General features: G+C 41.4%; 1 protein-coding gene and 1 long non-coding RNA gene across 2 annotated transcripts; one reads left to right on the forward strand and one right to left on the reverse strand.

Moving 5' to 3' along the window:
* Window positions 1-1,070: 1,070 nt before the first annotated feature.
* LOC134527231 (uncharacterized) lies at window positions 1,071-14,815 on the forward strand. The gene is made up of 5 exons (XR_010074130.1): window positions 1,071-2,551; window positions 3,027-3,149; window positions 3,795-3,869; window positions 4,456-4,551; window positions 14,140-14,815. It is a non-coding gene; the product is annotated as an uncharacterized LOC134527231 (long non-coding RNA).
* LOC134527230 (putative nuclease HARBI1) lies at window positions 14,684-22,217 on the reverse strand. Its single transcript, XM_063359724.1, has 3 exons — window positions 20,187-22,217; window positions 17,271-17,557; window positions 14,684-15,373 (listed from the first exon to the last, which is right to left on the reverse strand). Exons 1-3 carry the CDS (start codon window positions 20,396-20,398, stop codon window positions 14,790-14,792), a joined length of 1,083 nt encoding a protein of 360 aa, XP_063215794.1. The 5' UTR covers window positions 20,399-22,217; the 3' UTR covers window positions 14,684-14,789.
* Window positions 22,218-24,313: the final 2,096 nt, after the last annotated feature.

Here is a 24,313-nt window from a genome sequence, read left to right on the forward strand (position 1 = left end):
CATTCACTAAAAACTGGTTTCATTATATTTGTGAGGTTCATACTGTGCAGCTATACTGCATGACTATTAAGTAAATTATATAAACAATTATTTTATGCACAAATTACTACGTTATGTTTCTCACCATAAAAGTAATTGTCCATAAAGGTACATACTGAGGTTGTTTAAAACAATAGCATGTTATGAGACTTTGTAGTGTCACCTGATGGTATAATGTAAAGAGGAAATATTACTGTGTAAGCTCTGTGTTGGTAATGCTCAGTATATAAATTCAGTAATGTATGAGACATTTGCAGCCTAGATTGTCACTAAAGAATATTTTTTTTATGAAAAAAAAAACAACATAAATATTAAAAAATTTTTTGTGTCCACATTAATCTCTTTCCATTGTATTATTTTATCCGTAACATTCCTGTATAAAATCCCAATCATTGTAGCTTTCCTAATTGTTCGTTGGTTTACTTGATATGTCCCAACACTTATTCGTTGGTTTACTTGATATGTACCAACACAGTGAGTGAATGTATCTTGAAAGCGATACCACATAAAAGATTACATGTTACATTTAAATTTATATGTTCACTTTATAAAAAAAAAATTCATTTATGTGCTGTGGAATGAAAAAAACGAAGACACATTGAATATTTAAACACTATTTTAAAGGCATAAAATCTTGCACTTTCTTTCTTGTACATACTAATAACTACAATGTGTTTTAAAGATAACTGACATGTCAAAAGGTAAAATTATTTATTATGAACGTTCAGCAAAAATTTTTACACTTTTCTTTCCTTTAAATGACAGCATTATTTTTTCCATATGAATTACCCAAGTTTGGTAAGTTTTGAAGATAGACAATCATGAAATATAAGGTTGTAAAAAATACTCTTTATTTCTCCAAAAAAAAAAAATTATTTCACTTTCTTAGGTACTATCAATTAACTGGCAATGAAATAAAATTCTAAGTAAAATAAAAAAAGCACTATTATAACAAAAATTCACAAAATAAATCATTTTCATTGAATGTCCAAAGAATTTAATCTACAAGAAAATGTTCTAATGTCTTCATATGCCAGCATTAAACAGAAAATAATTCTTCCTTTCTATGGAGTGTCCAAGGAGTTTAATGTTTCAGCTCATTTTCTAATTTCCTTACATACCTGCAACAAACAGAAACAATTACAAGTACTGAGAATGTAGAGAATAAGTCATATAAATGGCAATCTGGAGACAAAGTCCATAACAGAAACTGTAGAGCAATAAAGTAATACATAGTATTTAACAGAAACTATATAGCAGAAAAATAATATTCATGGCAACATGATACACACCAGATGGTCAACACATTTCATTTGGTAAGTATATGTATAATTTGATAAGCTCAATAGTTTTGGTAGGCCTATCTTATTTAAATGTATACTGTGCTTCATGTATTCACAGCTTTCAATATATTTTTTTTGTTTTATATTTGTCAAACATTCAGTTACATAAAAAATTGGAAATATTGTATACCTACATTACAAAGAGTGTTTGGTGATTTAATGCAATGTCAAAATTAGCACCTAATTATACACATTAATTAAAAAAAAAAAAAACTACTACTGCTTATAAACACAAGTGGTAACAATAGTTAACAGCACTTAGCTCTTAATGTTTCTCAGGTAGATGTATAGAATATAAATGTGTGGTGATTGTAGTAGTGACTGCATTTTGCGATACTGTATGCTGCAACACTAAGGGCCGATATTATGACCTCCGGCTAAATCCACAGGTTAGCTAGCCTCCAGGTAAGGCTAGCCTCCGGTTAACGAAAGAGGGGTGTATTATGACCCATACTTAGCCTGCGGTTGGCTAACCGGAACGTGACGAAGCGTGTGGTGTAATAATGGGTGTGTTGGTAATGAAATAAACCAGAACTTTGTAACTTTTGTTGTTGCAAGTCAGGTTTTTTTTTTCTGGTAGAATGTTAGTCAGCTGTTTGTATTGTGAATCGTAGACATTGTTTCCGGAAAATACTTGTCGGTTTTCATTTCATTGGCGTAGGTTTTATTTTTGCATTAATTATGACGGCTGCAACAAAAAAAGGAAGACGCTGCAATTTTTCAATGGAAGATAATATCAGATTATCAGAGATCGTGCTGAAATTCAGCCATATCGTTGAAAACAAGAAAACTGATGCGGTCATGTGGCGTGAAAAGGTATTAATTATATAAATAGCATTTGTGTGTGTGTGAAGTAAATAAGTAATTGTTAATTTAGGTATATTAATTCTATCATTTGCTTATTATTTTTCAGAACAAAACATGGGAACAAATTGCGGCAGAATTTAATGCAGGCTCCATTGATCACAGGACTGCGGATCAGCTTCGGCAAAAATTTGAGTCTCTGAAAAAATCAGCCAGGAAAGAGCTTGCCAAAGAAAGACAAGAGCTGTTGGCCACAGGAGGTGGAACTTCAGATTTTAAGATCAGTGCTGTGACAGAACTTCTTCGACAGTTACTGCTGATGTCTGGCATTGGCATGAAAAGTGCCTATGATTGTGATGAGCTGTGTAAGTTGTTTAAATTTTAAAGCCCTTAATTCCTAATGATGACTAATTTTTTTTTGATGCATGCATAATTTTTTTGTATATTAATTACAAATGAAATCGCTGATTAGTGTACTTTCTTTACTACAATGATATAAAATGTGCAAAAGGGGGGAATGGAAGGGGTAGGACTCCTTACCACCAGGTGAAGGCCCAATTGCACGTGTAACTTACCTGTCTGTCTATCTATCAATATAATTGTCATTGATTACCCACTTTACTATTAGGTCTATTATAATCTAAAGCTTTGTGTAATGTGTATGGGGGAAGTATCAAATGTAGTGTACACATAAAGACCTGCATAATATTCTAATTTTTCATATTATTAAGGTTGTTATTCCTGTGTACATGTCTTGAATCAAATTCATGAGAATGTCTATTGTTTGGATCAACTATGATCCAGCTTGGATTAACACACTACATACTTATGTTGTTTTAGCACTGCCACCATTTATACATTCCGAAGAGGCAGATCATACCTACACATCAAGAGACATGTTAGATGGAAGCATAGGATTGTGTGAAACAGTGGTGGAGACCTTTGATGGGACAGAGCCAAATGGTAAGTGAGGCTGTTTTTATATTAAACAATTGGACTATTCAGAAAGTGTTTATGAGCTGTTTAAAGTAAGGCAAATTTAAAAAATGTATAAAGTACTGTAGGTAACCTAAAAGGAGTATGTAAATTTGTGTCCAGCTGTTCAAATTATAGTTTGTACAAAATATTCAGTAGTTCAGTGGAGCATCATTGCAAGTTGTGTACCCACATAAGTTATTATTATCAAACAAAATATTGAGTAACTTTAATTAAGGCTGGCTTCTTGTAACGAACATATAAAATAGAATGTAAATCAACACATCTTCCTTATCTGAATATGAAATAGTGTCAATGTAGTGAGACCGGAGCCAAGTTGAAAAATTTTATTCCTGTTCAAATAATGAAATTAGTCTTCTTACTGCATGGAGAACGTACAAAATAATTATTTTATTTTCAACAATTTTTCACTTAAGCTGTTGCCTAGTTTAACCAGAATATCAATTTTAAAGCAATTAAAAAAAAAATTAGTAATATCTAATATTAAAGCTGAAAGGCTCTCTTTTCATGAGGCTGTGTGTGAATTGCTGTAAACAAAAAGTTGTTTATTTAATTAGGCCACTTAAGCTTGAGTACATGCTGTAAATCGGAAATCATGGTTTTTCTTTACAGCTGTATTGCTGTCTGCTGCTTACTCTGTGGCTGACAAAACTTTGACAACAGACGTGGAGGATGACCTTGTTTTAAGTAAGTTATATGTGGATTTAGTTAACTGTATAAAATTTTTTTTAAAATAGTTATATGTCTATAGTTAACTTCATTGCAACACTGTGTATATATATGCTACCTTCAACAGTCATTTGAACATGTGGTTAAAAATGGTGTTTCATACATGGTTTATTTTTCATGTGAATATCAATTAATAACATCTTAAGGCACTGGGGTTGATGCCAACAACAGAGTATATTTCTTACAATGAAGGTGGCATGTAATCCATCAGTATTTATCACCAAAAAAAAAAAAATGTGAACAGGACAGAAGAGTTAATTTTTTAGGGTGGTTTCAACATTTGTTCCTTATCTAATAAACAATTGAATAGAGCAACTGTAATGAAATTTGTACCAATATTACAAGCTAGTTGGAGTATCGTGTATTTTAATGATCTATAAACATTTAGGTCCCTTAGCTAGTGTACAAAAAAAAATCTGAAATAATTACGAACATGCTGGTTTATGTGTATTGACATGTTTTTGTTGGAATTTTTTGACATGCCTGTGTGCACACAACCCAATGTGTAGAGTTAATAAGAAATGTTCTGTGTTCTGTTTTATAGACAGCCAACCTAGTTGGGACAAATATTCCCCAGGAATGTTGAAACGCCCGAAGCATCCTGTTATAATGGCTGCTTTGAAAGGAAAAGATTTGCAAGGTAAATATTTAGTAACACAAATATTTTACAATTAATTCCAGGGATGTGCAGAGTATCAGGTGTGACAATAGCAAACACTTTAGACTTCACTGTGTAACACAGGGAATTTTTAAAGTACAGTTAGTTTTACTCAACAGGATGAGGTGTACATACAATTTATTTTGCCAATCTTTCAAAGTGCAATCTCATTTAATATTTGCAGTTTTCCTTAAATACAGTTAATTTTATATAATTAAATGCCTAAAAAAATAAAATGCTTCTTCCCTGAGATTTGTGACTCAGCTGACAAATAATTAAAAATAAATATTTTAATATAAAAAAAATCATTTATACTAAAGCAACAAGCCATAGTATTGCTGTTCGGCACAAAGTGTATGCATCCAGCAGGTACCGTAATATATTTAAGTATAGCAAACTAGCAAACACTTCAAACATGTATCTCCTTTATAAATACCATCTAGAAAAATTGTAGGGTGAAAATAAGAATAATGTATAGAATAATGTGTATGTAGTGTAAGCTATTATAAATATTTTATCATATTTAAGTTATTTCACTTAACCACACCATTTTCCTTCCCTTCAAATGCTCTCTTATGCACTGATTTTTCCAAAATCCAGTGGGAATAAAATATTTAATTTAAAAGAAATTATAAATAGGTATGATTAACAGTTATAAATAAATTATTTAATTTATTCGCACAACACGACTCTGATGACAAATGGCAGATTTGTCCATCTCTAGTTACCAGCACCATCTTCTACCAGTCATTAACCACACAACAAATCACTGTATATTCAAAGGTTGTGTTGGATTAACCAATCAAAACAATGCACAAAACATGTAGGGAACAGGAATAATTGGAAGTGATTTTTGTTGTGGGAAAAAATGTAATCGTCGATATTAATTATATATATATTATGAACTTTGAATTGTTTTTAATGGTTTTTATAATCTGGGCAGTATGAATTTTAAGGCACATATTTTTAGTTTTGTTGCCCTGCCTGCAAAAAAAGGGTTTATGTGTGTAAGTATTTTAACTTAAAACCTCACTTCCAATTACCCCATTTGGTGTATTAAGTTTTTACCTCCTAGTTAGATTTCATTGGAATGGTAAATAGATTATTTGCCGCTTTAATTGTATGTCCCAGCTAGTTAGCTCAAATGGTTTACGAAATAAAACCAAAAATATAAAACTAAAAACATTATAAATATCACATGAATAGTATAGTCATTACTTTTTTCCTTTCCATTTTTTTTGGAAACCTAATGGAATAAATAATATATCAATTTAAATTTTGTAGAATAACCACATTTATATCATTTAGAGTGAAATAATTTTTTTTTGTAAATGGGAACAAAGCTGAAAATAGAAAAAATATTTTTTTTCTCAATTGTTTTATTACATGTAATGGGTAAATAGAAGCATACCTGCCAAATTATGTTATCAAGAGATATCTGTAAACAAAAACATCTCCACAATTCCTTAGACTCAAGCAATGGGTACATCAATATTAAATATACTTTTTTTTTTGTAAACAGTTACTGTAAAATTTAACAGTGCAAACATACCAAACAAAACTTCATGTTTTAAGCTTCTCGTAATCATTATTAGTGCATAACACAAACAGCAAATTTAAAAACATTGCTTATAATAACCCCAAGTTCCCTACTCAGATTGTCAACATTATGTTCTACTAATTTGGCATGGTGTTGCAGACAGGCTTTGGAAATTTAATTCATAATTATGTATGTGCTATTTTTTGTTTCTTCCATTATGACATGTACATCCAAAGAGACATGTGTACACTAAGAGGATGAAAAAAAGTGAAAACTATTGTTATGTAGCATTCATAACTCTCATGAGCTTAATTATTTTCAAAGCCTAACTATATATTTTATTGATTACTGATTATAATACTGACGTCGACCCAAGTGCCTACCTAGCTCCCTACAGGCCGTTATGACGAGGCAACGCCTCTCCTGCCAGTTAGGCATAATGATATACCAGTGTGTGTTGTTTTTTTTTTCAGCGGACTGTAATCTTTTATATTTTTGAAGGGTATTGTTGTGTTTGTACACCGGGCGACTGAGGTCCCGCCCTGCCTGCGAAACGTCATGTGCTCTGTGGGAGACGTCGAGGGGAGGGAGAGACGCGCCGGGAGGGGAAGCGCCGCGCGCGGAGCGCTCAGTCGAGTCAGTCGCGAGGGAGACACGGTCGCGAGTAGTCGCACAGTCGCTGGGCAGACGGCCCCGAGGAGTAGTCGCGGAGTAGTCGCTGGGCAGACGGCCCCGAGGAGTAGTCGCGGAGTAGTCGCTGGGCAGGCGGCCCCGAGGAGTAGTCGCGGAGAGTCGCGTGAATCGCGGGAGATTCTCGTGGCGCGGTTGCCTAACAAGCGGTCACGATTGAGACGCGGGAGAAGGCTTGCAACCTACAGAGACTTAAAACCTATCCTGAACATCGGGAAGTTAATAGTTATCGTGTCAGTGCCAGCGTCGCACGGACTTTCGGTGCGGTACGGAACGGCGTGGCACAGCCCACGGAGCCGGGCTTCACCCCAGACGGACGCAGGCAGGAACGGGGCCAGCCCCAAGTATTCCGTGTTAATGGGCTAATAAATCATGAGTCGATCGTTGAATTTGGTATTAGTCATTTCGGGCACCAGGTTGACGTTCCCCGGAGGCCACGAGGCCTGAACCCCCTCTACCACGAGCAGCCGGGCAGCTGCACTTTTCCTGGGGAAAAACCTGGGCGACGACAAGTGGCGCTCAACTTGTGTGGCTACGAACTTTACACAGGGCAACGAACAGTAGTGAGTAATTTCAGTGACGTGCAGAGTCGTAGGACGGGCCGTGAAAGTACGCAGGGAAGCAAGAGGCACGGGGAGCGGAAGCAGGCGCGCCAGTGCGGCGCGACAGCGGGCGAAAGCACGTCGCGTCTCACGCCGGGATCAGATCGCGCGGCGAGATAGCGAGCTGCGGACGATAGCACGTCGCGTCTCACGCAGGGATCAGATCGCGCGGCGAGATAGCGAGCTGCGAGTGAAGTGTCGCACGGCGGTGTTGAGTGTCGGCGCGTATTCGCTTACAAAGCTTATCGCGCGAGCGATAATGGACGGGCCTGCCGGTTCAGCCGGGTCGGAGGGACGCAGTGGCGGCATGGACTCCGACGCAACAAAGATGGAAGGGGGAGATAGGTGCGCGTGGTGCGGGCTAGTTTTTACCGCGAAACTGGGCGGCGTAAAAACGGAGGACAGTGAAGTGTGCACCTGTCCGTGGAACAAGACAGGGAATCCGGGAGTGACGCGGGAGAGTGACGGACAGAATCACGGACATTCACCTATAGTGATGCGAGTGACAGAGGTCGCCGTCGTGTTGCCGGAGTTTTCGGGAGAATTACACGAATGTCCGCGGGCCTTCCTAGCCGCATGCCGGGACAGATTGGCGAGTGTGCCGAGGGACAGTTGGGTGCCCAAGGTCAGCGGGCAGCTACGGGGCCGTGCACGAACCTGGTGGACGGACACCGGCGATTACCTCACAGGATGGGAGGAGTTTGTGCGGACATTCGAGAGGCGCTTCAACGGGCCACAGGCGCGGGCCAGCTGTCATCGGCAGCTGTACTGCACGACGCAGGCGGACAGTGAAAGCGTCGAGGCATTTGTGCACATGAAAATGCGACTCTATCGCCGTTTGGACACTGGGAGGCCGACGAGCGAGATCCTCCCACTCATCTGCGAGCAGCTGTCACCGGACTTGAGACCATTCATGCAGGGCGCGACCGATTTGGAGCTGTCCGAGTTTGTCGAGCGGGCAAGGGAGGTGGAAGGCGACTTGCGTGCCAACCGGGAGGAGAGGACGCCGTTGCGCCCGAGGCGCGAGACTCGTGTTCAGGGACAGGTGGCGCCAGGGGACGCTATGGCCTTGGTGCCCTATGGGGCCCAGCCTCCCCCACGTCACTCAAGACCGCAACTCGAGGCTAGACCGGAACAAGCAGCCAGGCGGGACGGGCGGTATGCGGACAGAAGGGCGAGTGGCAGCAAGCCACCGCGGTGTCAATATTGCACCTCTGAGCAATACCACTGGCACGTGGACTGTCCGACACGGGAACAAGTGTGGCGGAAGATGGAGGCCGAGGGACGCCGGCCGGGAAACTTCCAGTAGGGGGCAGCGATTTAGTCGGCCACTGTCCCCAACGCACCCGCCCGACGATCACGAATCAGTCACTGTCGGCGGACAGAGAGAGGGGTCGCCGACAGGAATCTTCAGCCAGATTCACGGGGAACAGGACGAACGGGCAAACGTCATCAGAGGTCGCGACGTCATCCGCAGCACATCAGGGTGTACCAACACAGCTGGCACCACCAGACGTCAGCGGCGGGCCGATACCAGCAGTCGCTGGCATCACGTCATCGGCCGGCGCGGCAGAACCCACCCGGCCGCCAGTCGCCCCGGCAGCCCCACAGCGAACTGGGCCGCACCTGTCTGCCTGGGACGGCTGGGGGAAGACGAGGCTGCTCTGCTCCGAGTCCCGGTGCTCCTGAACGGGCACCCCGTCCATGCTCTGGTGGACACGGCGGCGAGCCACTCGTACGTCGCTGCCCACCTGGTGCCGGAGGGGGAACTGGAGCAGTACGAGGGGACCGTCCTACTGGCCACCGAGGGGACCAGCGCGCCCACCTCTGGGCGCGCCCAGGTAACCATCGGCATACGTGACCAGTCTAGTCAGACGAGCGCCCTGGTCGTCCAAGGACTCCGAGATGACCTGATCCTGGGCCTACCCTGGTTGGTCCAGGAGGACGCCACCATCGACATCAGACAAGGTAGGCTGCACGTGGGTCGACGGGGCCGTCGCACGGTGTACGGCGTGGGTCGAGCAGTTCCCGCCCCGCCAGCCAACCTAGTCCGACTGGCGGACATTGCCAATGACGTGCCCCCTGAGTACGTCACCCTGTTCGAGGACATGTTGTCACAGCACCCCCAAGTCTTCGCAGCCACGGACATGCTAAGGCGCACGACAATGGCAGAACATTCTACACCTACCAGGCCCCACCAACCTATTTTTGTAAAGCCCCGCGGTTTTGGACCAGTCGAGCGGGGAGCCATACAGAAACAGATTACAGAAATGCTCAGGGACGGGGTGATCGAGCCGAGCGAGTCCCCATACAATAGTCAAGTGGTTATGGCAAGCAAGAAGGATGGGTCTCTTCGTTTTTGTGTGAACTTTAAGCCAGTGAACTCAGTAACAATCCCTGCACCCCCACCCCTCATAAACATTGCAGATTCCCTAGCGGGATTGGGGGACGCCACTATTTTCACATCACTAGACTTAAAGAGCGGGTACTGGCAGGTCCCTGTCAAACCCGAGGACCGCCCCAAAACAGCCTTTACCGCCCCGGATGGTCGCCGATTCCAGTTCTGCGCCATGCCGTTCGGGCTGATGGACGCCGCCACGACGTTTCAGACCATGATGGTCCGCGTCCTGGATGGGTTCGTGGGCGAATTCGTCACGGCCTACCTGGACGACGTGATCGTCTGGTCCAGATCGTGGGAGGACCATGCACGACATCTTGCTTTGGTCCTCGAACGGTTGGCCAGGCACGGCCTCACCTGCGCACCACATAAGTGTCACATCGGGGCGGCGGAGCTCGAATACCTGGGGCATATTGTGGATGCCGCGGGTTGCCGACCTCTACCGAAGCACTTAGACCTCATAGAAACTAAGTCAGCACCACGCACGAGGAAGGAGTTGCAGCGCTTAATGGGCCTCTTAAATTGGCTACGCTCCTTCGTTCCGGATTTCGCGACGGTGACTGCTCCTATCACCGACTTGCTCTCGCCCAAGACAAAGTACAGGTGGACAGCCGAGGCAGACTGCGCCCTGGAGGCCGTCAAGCGCCTGTTCCGGGGAAGTCATGTCCTCGCCCGTATGGCACCAGGGGAGCCCCTGTACCTGCAGACGGATGCCAGCAAGGTGGGTATGGGGGCGGTGCTATACCAGGTCGGCCCCGACGGCGAGCGGAGAGTGTTGGAATATGCCAGCTCCAAATTCGGGCCGGCCGCGAGGAACTATGACATAAATGAGCAGGAATGCTTGGCGGTAGTGTGGGCGGTTAGTCGCTACCGGCACTACCTCGAGGGCAAAGAGTTCACCCTTAGGACAGACAGTCAATGCCTCAAATGGCTAAACACGATGCAGGGCCGCAAGTCTAAATTTACCAGGTGGGCCATGACGCTACAGAACTATGCCTTCCAAGTCGAGCATGTGCCGGGGAAAGCGAACCAGCTCGCGGACGAGCTTTCCCGGCACCCTGACCCGGCAAACGTCTACGAGGACGGAGGATCCTGGGAGGACCTGCTTCCTCCACAGGGTCACTCCTCAGCTATAGGGGAGTCGTCCGGGCGTGCCGCCCTGTACGCTGTGACTCACCAGCCCCAGAGACTCGGTCGCGAGTCTGTAGACACACTAGCCGACCTCATCAATGCTGTCCAGCAGGTACAGCTGGGAGACGCCGCCGCCAGGGCCGCTGTCGAGGCGTGTGGCGCCCAGGTGACACCGTACCAGAGGGTGGTAGACGGGGTCCTGCAGAGTAGGGCACCTGGGGATATGGAGTCATGGCGAATTTACGCCCCGGAGGGAGCCCGATCCGCCATCCTCGCCTACTTCCATGACCACCGGCTCGCGGGTCATCCCGGCGCAGAGCAGACGGCGGAGGCGCTGCGCACCACGTTTCACTGGCCGGGGGTGGCCCGGGACGTCCGGGAGTATGTGAGGAATTGTCTCCGCTGTCAACACTGCAAGGCGAGGAGGACAGATGGTGAGGAGCAGCAGCGACCGAGGCGGCCCCAACACCCCTTCCACACCATAGCGCTAGACATCATGGGTCCTTATCCTCGGAGCAGCAAGGGAAGGAGGTTCCTCGTGGTAGTCACAGACTTGTTCACCAGGTGGGTGGAGGCCTACCCTGTCTCCAACGTCCGTTCGGGTACACTAATCGCCCTGTTGGACGGGGAGGTTTTTCCCCGGTTTGGATACCCGGCAGTAGTTTTGAGTGATAATGGATGCCAGTTCACGGGTGCCAGATGGAAGCAGGCATGTCGAAGATGGGGGGTGGACCATCATACTACCCCCACATACCACCCAAGGGCCAACCCAACCGAGAGACGGAACCAGGAAATTAAGGCGCAGCTCCGTCTCCGGTTGGGCGAGGACCACAGCAAGTGGGACTTGCATATTCCGGCTCTCCTGTACAGTCTGAGACGAAGGACGAATGCGGTTACGGGGTACACACCGGCAGAACTAGTCCAGGGGCAGAACTTGGCGCTGCCAGGCGAGTGCCGCGTGGCGGCGGCCGCTACAGCAGGGGAGTGGGGCGAGTCGCTGCGGGCAGAGCTGTCGGAGAAACGGGAGCAGGCAAGGCAACATCAGGAAACCTACCTCCGCAAGCACACGCCACAGACGGATAGGCCACCGCCCGTGCTAGCGCCGGGGGAGCAGGTGTTTGTGCGCCAACACCACCTGTCATCCGGAGCCAAAAAGTTCTGCGCTGGGTTAGCGCCAAAATGGGCGGGGCCCCGGCCCATTCTACGTCAGGCAGGACCAACGTCGTACATAGTACGGACGCCCAATGGAGGGCGTACCAAAATTCATAGGGACGACCTCAGACGTGCAACGGACGTGGAAACGGACACAGAGCAGCCCGGGAGTCCGGATTGGCCGCCAGCATTGCCGGCGAACACGCCCCAGGGAGCGTCCCGGACGTCAGAGCCACGTGGTCCGATAGGCCCCCAGGCCCCGGGGGAGGCAAGGGAAAATGTGCCAGACGTTACTCCCACAGACATCACTCCAGCACCAACGTCCACGGACATACTGGAGACAAGGCCAACAGACGCGACAGAGGACGTGATCCCGGATGACGAGACACGAGACGTGACTTCCGCGGCTGCGGGAGACAGGACACCAGGCAGGGCTGAAGGGGAGGAGGCAGAGCAGTGGCCTTATAGCCGGGAGCTGTGGCAGTACCTGGAGACAACGTTGGACTCTCTGGAGAGGGGTTGGAAGGGGTGGCCCGCCCTTGACACGGGGCGGCAGGCGTACCGGGACGGGTCACGGGAAATTGTCACGGAACCAGTCGGATGATGAAGGGGAGGGGGTCAGTGAGGAGCAGGGCCTTCCCCGCCAAATCTCTGGGGGCGGTTGCGACATTTCTGAGTGTCTGGGAACAGATGTTGAGGCGAACACAGGGGACGAGGAGGAGCGCCGCCTGCGCCAACAGATGCAGTGGACCGGGGGTGAGTGCCGTTCGGATGACCCGACCCCCACCCTGTTCGACCTGTTTCCACAGGCTGCATCCACACCTAAGGCGAGTCCGCACGCAGATTTTCCCCCTCAGGCAGGCCCCGCCGCGCTCGTAGTAAGCAAACCCGCTACACCATCTCGTCCCTCCAGGACCCGCAGGGCCCCTGAATATCTGAAAGATTACGTGTGCCCCACTCTGACCATGCCAGTGCGCCGCGACGTACCCATACCCAGGTGCAGCGTGATGAGCCTGTTACCCTCCTGGGAGCAGTGCGAGGTTGACCCCCAGTGTGACCACACAGTGTTTGAATTATCCCCAAGTGCGTCGAGTGATACCTAACTGAGAGACGTTGCCGCGCATAGCGGCCTCGTGGGAGGGGGGGCATTTGACGTCGACCCAAGTGCCTACCTAGCTCCCTACAGGCCGTTATGACGAGGCAACGCCTCTCCTGCCAGTTAGGCATAATGATATACCAGTGTGTGTTGTTTTTTTTTTCAGCGGACTGTAATCTTTTATATTTTTGAAGGGTATTGTTGTGTTTGTACACCGGGCGACTGAGGTCCCGCCCTGCCTGCGAAACGTCATGTGCTCCGTGGGAGACGTCGAGGGGAGGGAGAGACGCGCCGGGAGGGGAAGCGCCGCGTGCGGAGCGCTCAGTCGAGTCAGTCGCGAGGGAGACACGGTCGCGAGTAGTCGCACAGTCGCTGGGCAGACGGCCCCGAGGAGTAGTCGCGGAGTAGTCGCTGGGCAGACGGCCCCGAGGAGTAGTCGCGGAGTAGTCGCTGGGCAGGCGGCCCCGAGGAGTAGTCGCGGAGAGTCGCGTGAATCGCGGGAGATTCTCGTGGCGCGGTTGCCTAACAAGCGGTCACGATTGAGACGCGGGAGAAGGCTTGCAACCTACAGAGACTTAAAACCTATCCTGAACATCGGGAAGTTAATAGTTATCGTGTCAGTGCCAGCGTCGCACGGACTTTCGGTGCGGTACGGAACGGCGTGGCACAGCCCACGGAGCCGGGCTTCACCCCAGACGGACGCAGGCAGGAACGGGGCCAGCCCCAAGTATTCCGTGTTAATGGGCTAATAAATCATGAGTCGATCGTTGAATTTGGTATTAGTCATTTCGGGCACCAGGTTGACGTTCCCCGGAGGCCACGAGGCCTGAACCCCCTCTACCACGAGCAGCCGGGCAGCTGCACTTTTCCTGGGGAAAAACCTGGGCGACGACAATACTCTGCTTTTAAGGTGGGTGGGTCATACAATGTAATAACAATGTATGTAATATTTATTTTACAGAAAAGGCAGCAAACAATTTTATAAAAAGGAGGAGGCCAATGTTGAATCCAAGCAGCCCGAAGAAAAGTATCAATAGCAAAACATTAAGCTCATGGGCCACAGCAAGAAAGGAGCTTGCCATCACCCAGAAATGTCTGCTGCAGGAAGAATTAGCTGCCAGAAACAGCCGTGAAGATGAGCTTCATGAAAAGCAATTGGCTATCATCGCTGCCAGAGAATCAAGAGAGCAGGAAATTCACAAGAAGCAACTGTCTATCCTCGCTGCAAGAGAAAAAAGAGAGCAGGAAATTCATGATGTAAATCTGTTGATATTAAAGCTTAAATGTAAAAAAGTAGAGCTTGAAATTACCAAAACAGCTGTATAAATACAAAATTTTGTTATTGAATGTGAAAATCATTATGTTCTAGCATAATATTATTTTTTTTATCTACCTATATCGTTAGTTGTAGTGTAAAGTCTATAGAATGGCTTTTTCACTTGACTGTTTCATTTCTTGGAAAATGTTATTTTAATTAATTTTTTGTTCAAGTTCTATTGTGTTATCTTATTTTTGTGCTGACTATGTATAAAGTTTTATTGGGTTACATTTTTAGTAAGTAATCATACATTTCTGTAAATTATTATTTAATGAGAAACAAAATAGCAAGAATTACAATAAATTTCTGAAATAATTTATGAATGTTTCTCTCATTGCATCTTGTCCCTGTACACCTTGGTTTTCCACAGGAATTACACCATCATTGATGGCAGCATTCACCCTGTCTTCCAGTTCTGGGTCTTGAGGTGGTTCTTCTTCACCTTTCTGTAGCGCAATGTTATGCATGACAGCACATGCAACTATAACTGCTTCAACAGTTTCTAAATGCAATCGTATTCCAAGAGCCAATACTGGAAATCTTCTCTTCATTACACCATATTGCCTTTCAACTGTGTTTCTTGTCCTAATTAATGATTCATTGAAGAGGTTTTGCTCTTCTGTTACTGGGTTGCGAAGAGGTGGCAAAAGAAATTGGGTAGGAGCATAGCCAGAATCACCCAGCAAAACCCCATTCCCATAGTCACCTCTCATAAAACGTGCCTTCAATGTGGAATTGTTAAAAATAGTTGAGTCGTGCACAGAACCTGGCCATCTTGCAACAATGTCTCGAACATTTAGTTCAGCATCACTAACAGTTTGGACATTTACTGAAAAATAACCCTTCCTGTTACGGAACTCTTCAGGTGCATTGCCTCCTGGAAAAAAAAAACATGTGTAAGTTTCAATTATAGATGTTAAACGATCACTGTTCACAAGCAAATTTGTTCACTTTGCTGCTGCATCCACAATATTGAAAGCATAATTCACAGATTAAGGCAAGAAAATGCATCATGTAAACAGAAACGAGGCACTGTATCTTACAATTATTTTGAAACAACACAACCCCAAGCCATAAAACAATGATTTTAAAAGAAATTTACTCGTTTTCTGGTAACAAATTATACTCTGAAATAATTATTGACGAAACTGCTATGTAGTTACAGGGAGTGGTGGATAAATTTTTGACATCTGGGAAGAAGGGGAGGAGGCACAGGGGATCTGGACCTAGCTTTTTTATTGTTCATTACCCCAGAAATCATTTTTATATAATACCCTTTTAACCCTTTTAAGGAGGAAGCTAATTCTAACCCCCCCCCCCCCCCCCCCTTTTTTTATCACAAGTGCTATGTGCGACTTGATATTTTTAGAGTAATGCTTTAGGTGTCCTTAATATCACAATATGGTCAGTAAGTTATGTTTGTGTAAAATATGGTTATAATGATAGAAATAAATGTACAGTAAAAAAGAGTATAATAATTTATGAGGATTTTTCATAATGGTCTGCTCCATGCTGCCATGCTGGAGTATGCCGCAGCAGTGTGGGACCCATACACTGCAGTACTTGAGAGGGAGCAGGAGGGGGTGCAGAGGAGAGCAGCTGGGTGGGTGAAAAGCAAGTGGAGGAGAATGGACAGAGAAGGGAAGGGGGAGTGCAGTACCACAGAGATGATGATAGGAATGAGATGGGAGAGCCTAAGCGATAGAAGGCAGAAAGAGACTAGTCAAAGATGTACCAAGTGCTGAGTGGAGTGGGAGGATGGGAAGACAAGTTAAAATGGGAATGGCTAGAAGTAGAAGAGAAAATACTAGATGGTTTTAAAAGAGAGGAGGACAGGAAGGGGAAAGAGTGCTATTGTCGTGAGGATCGTAGGGGAATGGAATATGCTGGAGAAATGTGTATTGGTTGAGGGAGAGAGGGGGAGAGTGTGTGTATTATGCATGTGTGTCTCTCTCTCTCTCATATATATATATATATATATATATATATATATATATATATATATATATATATATATATATATATATATATATATATATATATATATATATATATATATATATATATATATATATATATATAAATCTCTTAGAACAACGTTGTACCAGGAAATCTTAAAATAAAATGCTTGCACTGATAATAACCAATACTCCCCAAAAAAATATTATTCATATTATTGCAATATTTGCCACCTTACTTTGCATAAAAATGTTTTTTCTGTCCCTGTGACATTTAAAATTTGTGGTTTACAATATTGTTCCAGCATACTCTTCACATATAGCATACTACGATGTTTTACACGTGACCCAGCCAATGAACTGTGTATAGGGTGAATGTGCCAATTTCAGACCAATTAAGACTTTTTAAACAAATAAATTCTTTGGAAAAAAAAATTAACTTTTCAAAAGAATGTTATAGTAAAGTTGATGTTTACTCATATTTAATAATATATATCATTTTAAAGCTCCATTTTAGATGAAAACATTTTTTTCACTTGATTTGGGAAACACCAATAACCAACCATATGAAAATAGGCTAAAATTAATTATGTGCCTAGGTGTAATATGTTAATATGTGACAAAATACAAAAAGTAGATTTTTTGATGCATATCTATCAGTGGCCCTAGCTCACTTTTACTTTTAAAGGTAGCCTGTTTGTGAAGTTTGACTTGTAACAAACATAACATTTCTTAAGGTATTAAGCTGTCTTATGGTTCCAAGCCAATGGTAATTTTACAACTAAATTACTGATATTCTTTTAAACATTTAATTACCTGGTGAAATTATCCTGACATGTGTACAATCAACAGTTCCCACAACTCGAGGGAATGCTGCAAGTCTATAAAATCCTTGCTGTACCGCAATAATTTCTGCTTGCGTTTCAGGCATTCTCACAAACTGGGGCCTTAAACTGGCAATTGCTCCACTAACTTTTGTCACAATTCGGGAGGTGGTAGACTTGGACACACCAAAACAATCTCCTATTGTTGTTTGCATTCCACCAGTAGCATAGAATCTCAATGTCAACAACAACTGGTTTGCTGGATTTAAAGAACTGTTCCTGTAAAGCACATGAACACAAAATATTACTATGTAATAACAATATTTGCTACTGATAATAAAATATACTAAAAAATATTATCTTCATAGCACAGCTCGCAAAAAATTTTTCCCAAACACATGTACCTATGTTGATATTTCAATGTCAGGAACACAATATAACATATGTTGCTGCCCATCAGCATATTAAAAAAAATGCATGCAAAAGCTGCAAAACATATTTACATACAGAAACACACTGCAGACCTTTACGATTTTTAACAGATATTGTAATTTTAGGTATACGTTCCTTATCAGATATCAAATTTTATCCCTTCGTCCCGATAGCATGATTCTGTACATTTTGATCCTGTGGTACATGATACTTGCAGTTTTAATTTGTTTACGTAGAAAGATCCTGCACATAACTAAAGCTTTTCATCTAAAAAAATTATAAGATTTTAAGATAAAAAAAAAAAGAAAAATAAATATTGTATTCAACTTACTTTCATTTATATTGGTATGTCGTTTTAATTAGGTTCAAGGTCTTTTGCCGTACAAAACAGCAAGCATCATGTACCACAGTATCAAAATGTAAAGAATCATGTCATCAGGAACAATGATAAACTTGGATATGCGATACTGAACTTTTATCTTAATTTTATTCTACAAGCACACAACTATTAAAAATTAACTACCAATGATTACAAACTGTGCTAACCAAAGGTACTGTATAGGTACTTCACATGCTTATTCCAATTAAGCTCAGTTATGGAGTTGCTTTGTAATACACACACACACATATATATGTGCGAGTGTGCAGGCTACAGTTTGTAAATAAAATAAATTTAGCTGTTAAACTACAACAAACTTCTTTTGATGGTAGAGTTGGAAATGTGAAACTGTTATGTAAACATAAAGCCAGTAACCATACAGTGCTGTCATCATTTAAAACTTCTACATACCTATACACAATGTCGTGAACTTGATCTGCCAACAAAATTACTTTAAATAAAACAAAAACCTTCATATTTTTAACTTTCTTTGCATAAATAATAAGATTACAATTAAGATGTTAACTGAAATGAACCTTACCTAACCTAATAGTATGCTTACAATTATAAACAAACGAAAATAAATCCCGGTAAATCTGTATTGTACGGATTAGCGCCAAAAAAAATCGTACAAATATGAAATAACTTTCATTATATGCTCTTTTACGTCCTCTTTTCAAAACCGCCTGCGGAGATTAAAAATTCCAATTACTTTAGGAGATATCGCCGTTCTTATTTTGCAATACAAGCCCTATGTAATCATTCAACAGACGCCATTTTATATTTTGCCGTGTGTGCATGAATGCCTAAATAACAGAAATTTTCCATTATGTAAGGTTAGTTACATAATAAATACTTCAAAATAAACGGAAATTAAAAATAATATCAATTAATTTTACTTGTATAGTTTTAAGTATTTATAATGTAACTGACCTGACCTAACAAAACGGGACAAAGGTAGATTAGGTCAGGTCAGCTACAGTATAAATACTTTGAAACTGAACGGACATTAAAAATAATAAAAATTAATTTTAATGGTTGTTTAGTTTTAAAGTAACAAACCGGGAAAAAGGATGAACAGTAGGAACTCACGTAATTTTCTTTTTACGTGATGTAGTCGTTCAACTACGTCACGAAAAAAATAAATAATAATACTTGTAAACAAGCAACAATGGTGAACGCGGGAAGCCTACGATTCACTCATCCTTCTGGACATACCCAAATACTCACGTTGGCAAGCCTTCTTTCAACAGACGAGAGGCAAACGCCGGATCGTGCATCTTCGTTTTTTTTTTTTTTTTTGTTTATTGTAAATAAATATGCAACTCATGAAAACTAATGGTCAATTAGATTGTTAGCTACATTGAAAATACTTCAAAACATTGTGGATGGTTGATTTGGTTAGGATAGCTACATTAAAAATACTGTGAAATCATGTAAACAGTTTCCTAGCGCTGGATAGCTACATATTAAAATGTTATTTGCTAAGCAACCATAAAATGATTTTACAGTTTTTTTAATGTAGCTATACTTACCTAATATAACCAACCATCCACAGTGTTTTAAAGTATTTTTAATTACTTCTTGCTAATTTTAAGAAAAGAAGGCTTGCCAACGTGAGTATTCGGGTATGTCCAGAAAGATGTGTGAATCGTAGGCTTCCTGCATAACGCCGCATCAGTGCACAACATGAAAATTAAAAAATTCAATATCTCCTAAAGTATTTGGAATTTCTGATCTCCGCCGGGTTAAATGAAAAGAGGAAGTTAAAGAGCACAGAATAAAGGTATTTTCGGATTTTTAAATTTTTTTTTTTTAAAAAAATCGCCAAAAAATGAATATTAAAAAATTCGATATCTCCAAAAGTAATTGGAATTTTTTATCTCCGCAGGCGGTTCTGAAAAGAGGACGTAAGATAGCATATAATGAAAGTTATTTCATATTTGTACGATTTATTTTGGCGCTAATCCGTACAATACAGATTTACCTAAATCCCTGCAAACAGAAGTTATAGTGTGTATAGCCCTAAACAAATGATAGAATTAATGCAAATGATATCATGACGATTCAACTACACATAGGTATTTATTTTATTACCTGTCAGATGTGTACTCCAAATGTTCCTCGATTTCTGTTAGCAATAGTAGTGCTGTCTCTTTGGTAATTCTATACCGCATACAAAATGCTTCTTCATCCCATTCTTCAAAGTTTTCTGTCCTTGGTCGAATTTGCTTCGCCTTTCGCATGACACGTAATCTATCTTCCAAATAATCATCATCGCTATCACTATCAACTACAAGTCTCGCCATTTTATTTTCTGATGCTTAGCCTCCGGTTAAGTAGCTAGCGGCCGGTTCATCCACCCGCTAGGTTAGCCGGAACTTTAACTGGCAGGTAGGCGTTAAAAGGGAGTCATAAAACCGAAATAAGCGCTAGCCTGGGGTTAAATTTTAGCCGGAACTTTAGCCGGGGGTCATAAAACCGGCCCTAAGTGAGATTAATGGCAGAACAGTAAATATTTTTTGTGTAAACTTAAGACAAGCAGCCAGAAAAGTAGGTGGTTTATTTTTATAATTTTATAAAATGTTATAGTAATTAAGTAGTAGTGTTTTGTGTTCATTGTAATTTTACAGTTTATCAGATTTTTTGCAAACAAGAAAATAAAAATTACAAAATACCTTTTGCTTCCTGAAATGCTTTGGAATCATTTTGTAAGACAGCACTGTGTTACATCAAGCAGTCTACCAATAGTTTTATAGTTTTAACATTCATGATTGCGATATCGCAAGCGCCGCCATGTGCGAGTCCCTGCTGTGCTTGCAAAAAGCTTGCTTCAATAAAAACAAGGGCCTCATAATCAGATTTTGTCACATATGGAGTTATGTGTTTCTTGCTGCAAGTATTGCTCTCTTGGGTAATGACTGAAAAACATATCAGGAAGTAAAAAAAAAACGTTATAATTTTTACTCTTCTTACTTTTGTTGATTAAAACAAACTTAATAAAATCTTGTGCATTTTTAAAAACGATAAACAACTTAAAGTACCTCAACATTCTCTTAGGAAATATTTCGATACATGTCAGGATGTGAAAAAATGTTTTTCAGAATTTTTTTTCTTTATTCATTTAAAAGCCACAAAACAATACAATTACTCTGTGCATTTTATTTGCTGTTAGGAGAGAGGTGGGTAATAATCTTACGTTGTGGCTTTTCCACAAACTAAAAAAAAATTAGACAAAAACTTTTTTTGACACTAGTCATAGCCCTGAATTTATCCTGAAAACAGACTTTAAATTTCTACAGGTTAGCAAGTAATCAAAGTTTAAAGCTTACATTATAATACCTGTGCATTCACACATACCTGTACGTTCTTAAAGTACAAACACTGGAAAAAAAACTTTTGGACGGAGGACATTCATATGCTTCTGTTACATCAGATATATATCTTGAGAAATAATAATGAAATGTAATATATCTTCAGTATGGTGTTCTATTATACTAGTACAGGAAGGGCTTGTTCTTAAGTATAGAATATGATACCACAGGTAAAATATATACTGTAGTAGGTATGTTCTAAATCTAGAATAAGCATGGCCATAGCATAAAATACGTTACCAGAAAGCTAGTTTAATACACAAACATATTTTGTGCAAAACAAGCATTAGAATACTCCCCAACTAAAACCCCCATATAATCATGCTAGTCACATAATAATGCAGATATGGTAATGACATAAATGTGCCATGTTAATGTCGTCATTAATGTGATAATGATATTGTGATACATACTTGTCCCGAAAGTGAAATTGGTAAAAGTTCCGTATAACATATTCAAATTAATCCCTTGATCCAGAAGGCATGATCTTGTATACATAGTTCCTGTGGTACATTTTGCTTGATGTTTTGATTAGGTACATTGAAAGAACATGGGCATACTAACTTGTGTTATTACAATTTATATATGAATGTAAAACAGTTACAAATAAAATTATTTCACAACACCTGTGATAATTTGTTTGTCTTGTGATGTTCTAGTATTTGTTATGTCCATACTCTTTCGACGTAACAAATTAAAACAGCAAGCATCTTGTACCACTAAACCAACTAGGCTGAAGTTGGATTTATTCCAGATTTATTTTCCTTCCCCTCATTTCCCCACCCCTCATTTCCCCACCCGAAGATGTGGGCGGAGCCAAGCGGTACAGTACTGAACATACAAAATACAACACGTTCTTGTGTACAGCCTACACATACAAAATGCAACACGGAAATAAAAGAAATTGCGCTATGATACAGTACTACACATACAAAATGCAACACTTTTTTGTACAGCACAACACATAAAATGTGCAACAAGTGCTTGACTACCCATATAAAATTCAACAAAAAGTACAAAACTACACATACAAAATGCAACAAGAAAGGAAATGCGAATACCTTTCAGAACATATAAAGTGCAACACTGCAATTGAGTTAACTCTATTGTAGTTGTAAAGAAGTACAACCAAACCCAAACAAAATGCAACATTAAAGGAAAAACATGAATGTACAGCATAAACATCTCTGTACAGTACCGTTATTAATAAAGGTTGCAACAATAGAGCTGTTGGGCTCTTCTTTTGTGCGCATGGTCTGCTAATTCAAAAAAATTATAAATATGTGGTTCCACCGTACAGCACGTACCAAAGGCATCTGAATCAGAAAAATTACACCAATATGCAGTACTACAACATTCAATATTTTTTTAACTTTAACTAAACGCTGTAAGGATAGAGCTGATATGTCATTCTTTTGTGCGTATTGTGTGCTTCACCAAGAAATTACAAAATGCTTGGTACTCACTGTACAGCACGTACCAAAGGCATCTGAATCAAAAAAAATTACACCAATATGCAGTACTACAACATTCAAATATTTTTTTTAACTTTATCTAAACGCTGTAAGGATAGAGCTGATATGTCATTCTTTTGTGCGTGTTGTGGGCTTCACCAAGAAATTACGAAATGCTTGGTACTCACCGTACATCACATACCAAAGGCATCTGAATCAAACAAATTACACCAATATGCAGTACTACAACATTAAAATATTTTTTTCACTTTAACTAAACGCTGTAAGGATAAAGCTGATATGTCATTATTTTGTGCGTGTTGTGTGCTTCACCAAGAAATTTTAAAATGCTTGTTACTCACCGTACAGCTCTATCAAAATCGTCTAAACCAAAATGATAACACAACTTTGAGCCGGGAAACAATTAATTTTATTTTTTTTTTCCGTTTTAAATCAAGGTTGCAACAATAGAGCTGTTAGGCTCTTCTGTTGTGCGCATGGTCTGCTAATTTAAAAAAATTATAAATATGTGGTTCCACCGTACAGCACGTACCAAAGGCATATGAATCAAAAAAATTACACCAATATGCAGTACTACAACATTCAAAAAATTTTTTTAACTTTAACTAAACGCTGTAAGGATAGAGCTGATATGTCATTCTTTACATCAGGTTTTCACTGGTATTGTACTGCTTACAGCTACAAATTTGGTTCATTAATTGTCAAGGTATATATGGATTGCAAATTTGTTAAAAGTAGGAATGGGTCAAGTTCAAATTTGTTTTTGTTATGGTTTTACAAAAGGGCCCATTCAAATGTGGTACATACAAAGAAGAACATCATTAATTGAACATTCTATAATTAAGTTGTAAGATTGCAATTTATTGTTTTATTTTATATTGTCACATATTTATTACATATACGCTCATATGCACAATTTTTAACCTTTTTCATATTTACATTCTCAAGTAAGCTTGCTTTCACTTGCTGCAGACATGTCACCATGTAAATGTGATTTCCTGTAAATTAAAAAAAATTATAAATTAATATAGTCTCAAATTATTTCTACATGTGTACAAATTTCCATATTGACTTAGTGCATTAACAATACATATGGATAGGAATTGTTGGTGGTCGTATTTTTTAAATTTTGGCATGAGAAAATATTAAAACATACGAAATCATTTATAACTTACTAACAAGAGTAATACAATTTACGCGAGTAAAGACAAAATGGCATTTCAGCCCCTCTCTATTCATCTGGTAAGCAAACAAACTAAGAGTATTTAAATGTGTGAATTGACTGAGCACAGAAGTAAAACTTAAGGCTGAAAATGAATAAAGCACGTAGGGTGAATAAGTCCACGTGCACCGGGCGTGTTGGCATTGTGGCGTT

This window comes from Bacillus rossius, chromosome 1 (assembly GCF_032445375.1).
Source record: "Bacillus rossius redtenbacheri isolate Brsri chromosome 1, Brsri_v3, whole genome shotgun sequence".
In the NCBI taxonomy this organism is placed as follows: Eukaryota; Metazoa; Arthropoda; class Insecta; order Phasmatodea; family Bacillidae; genus Bacillus; species Bacillus rossius.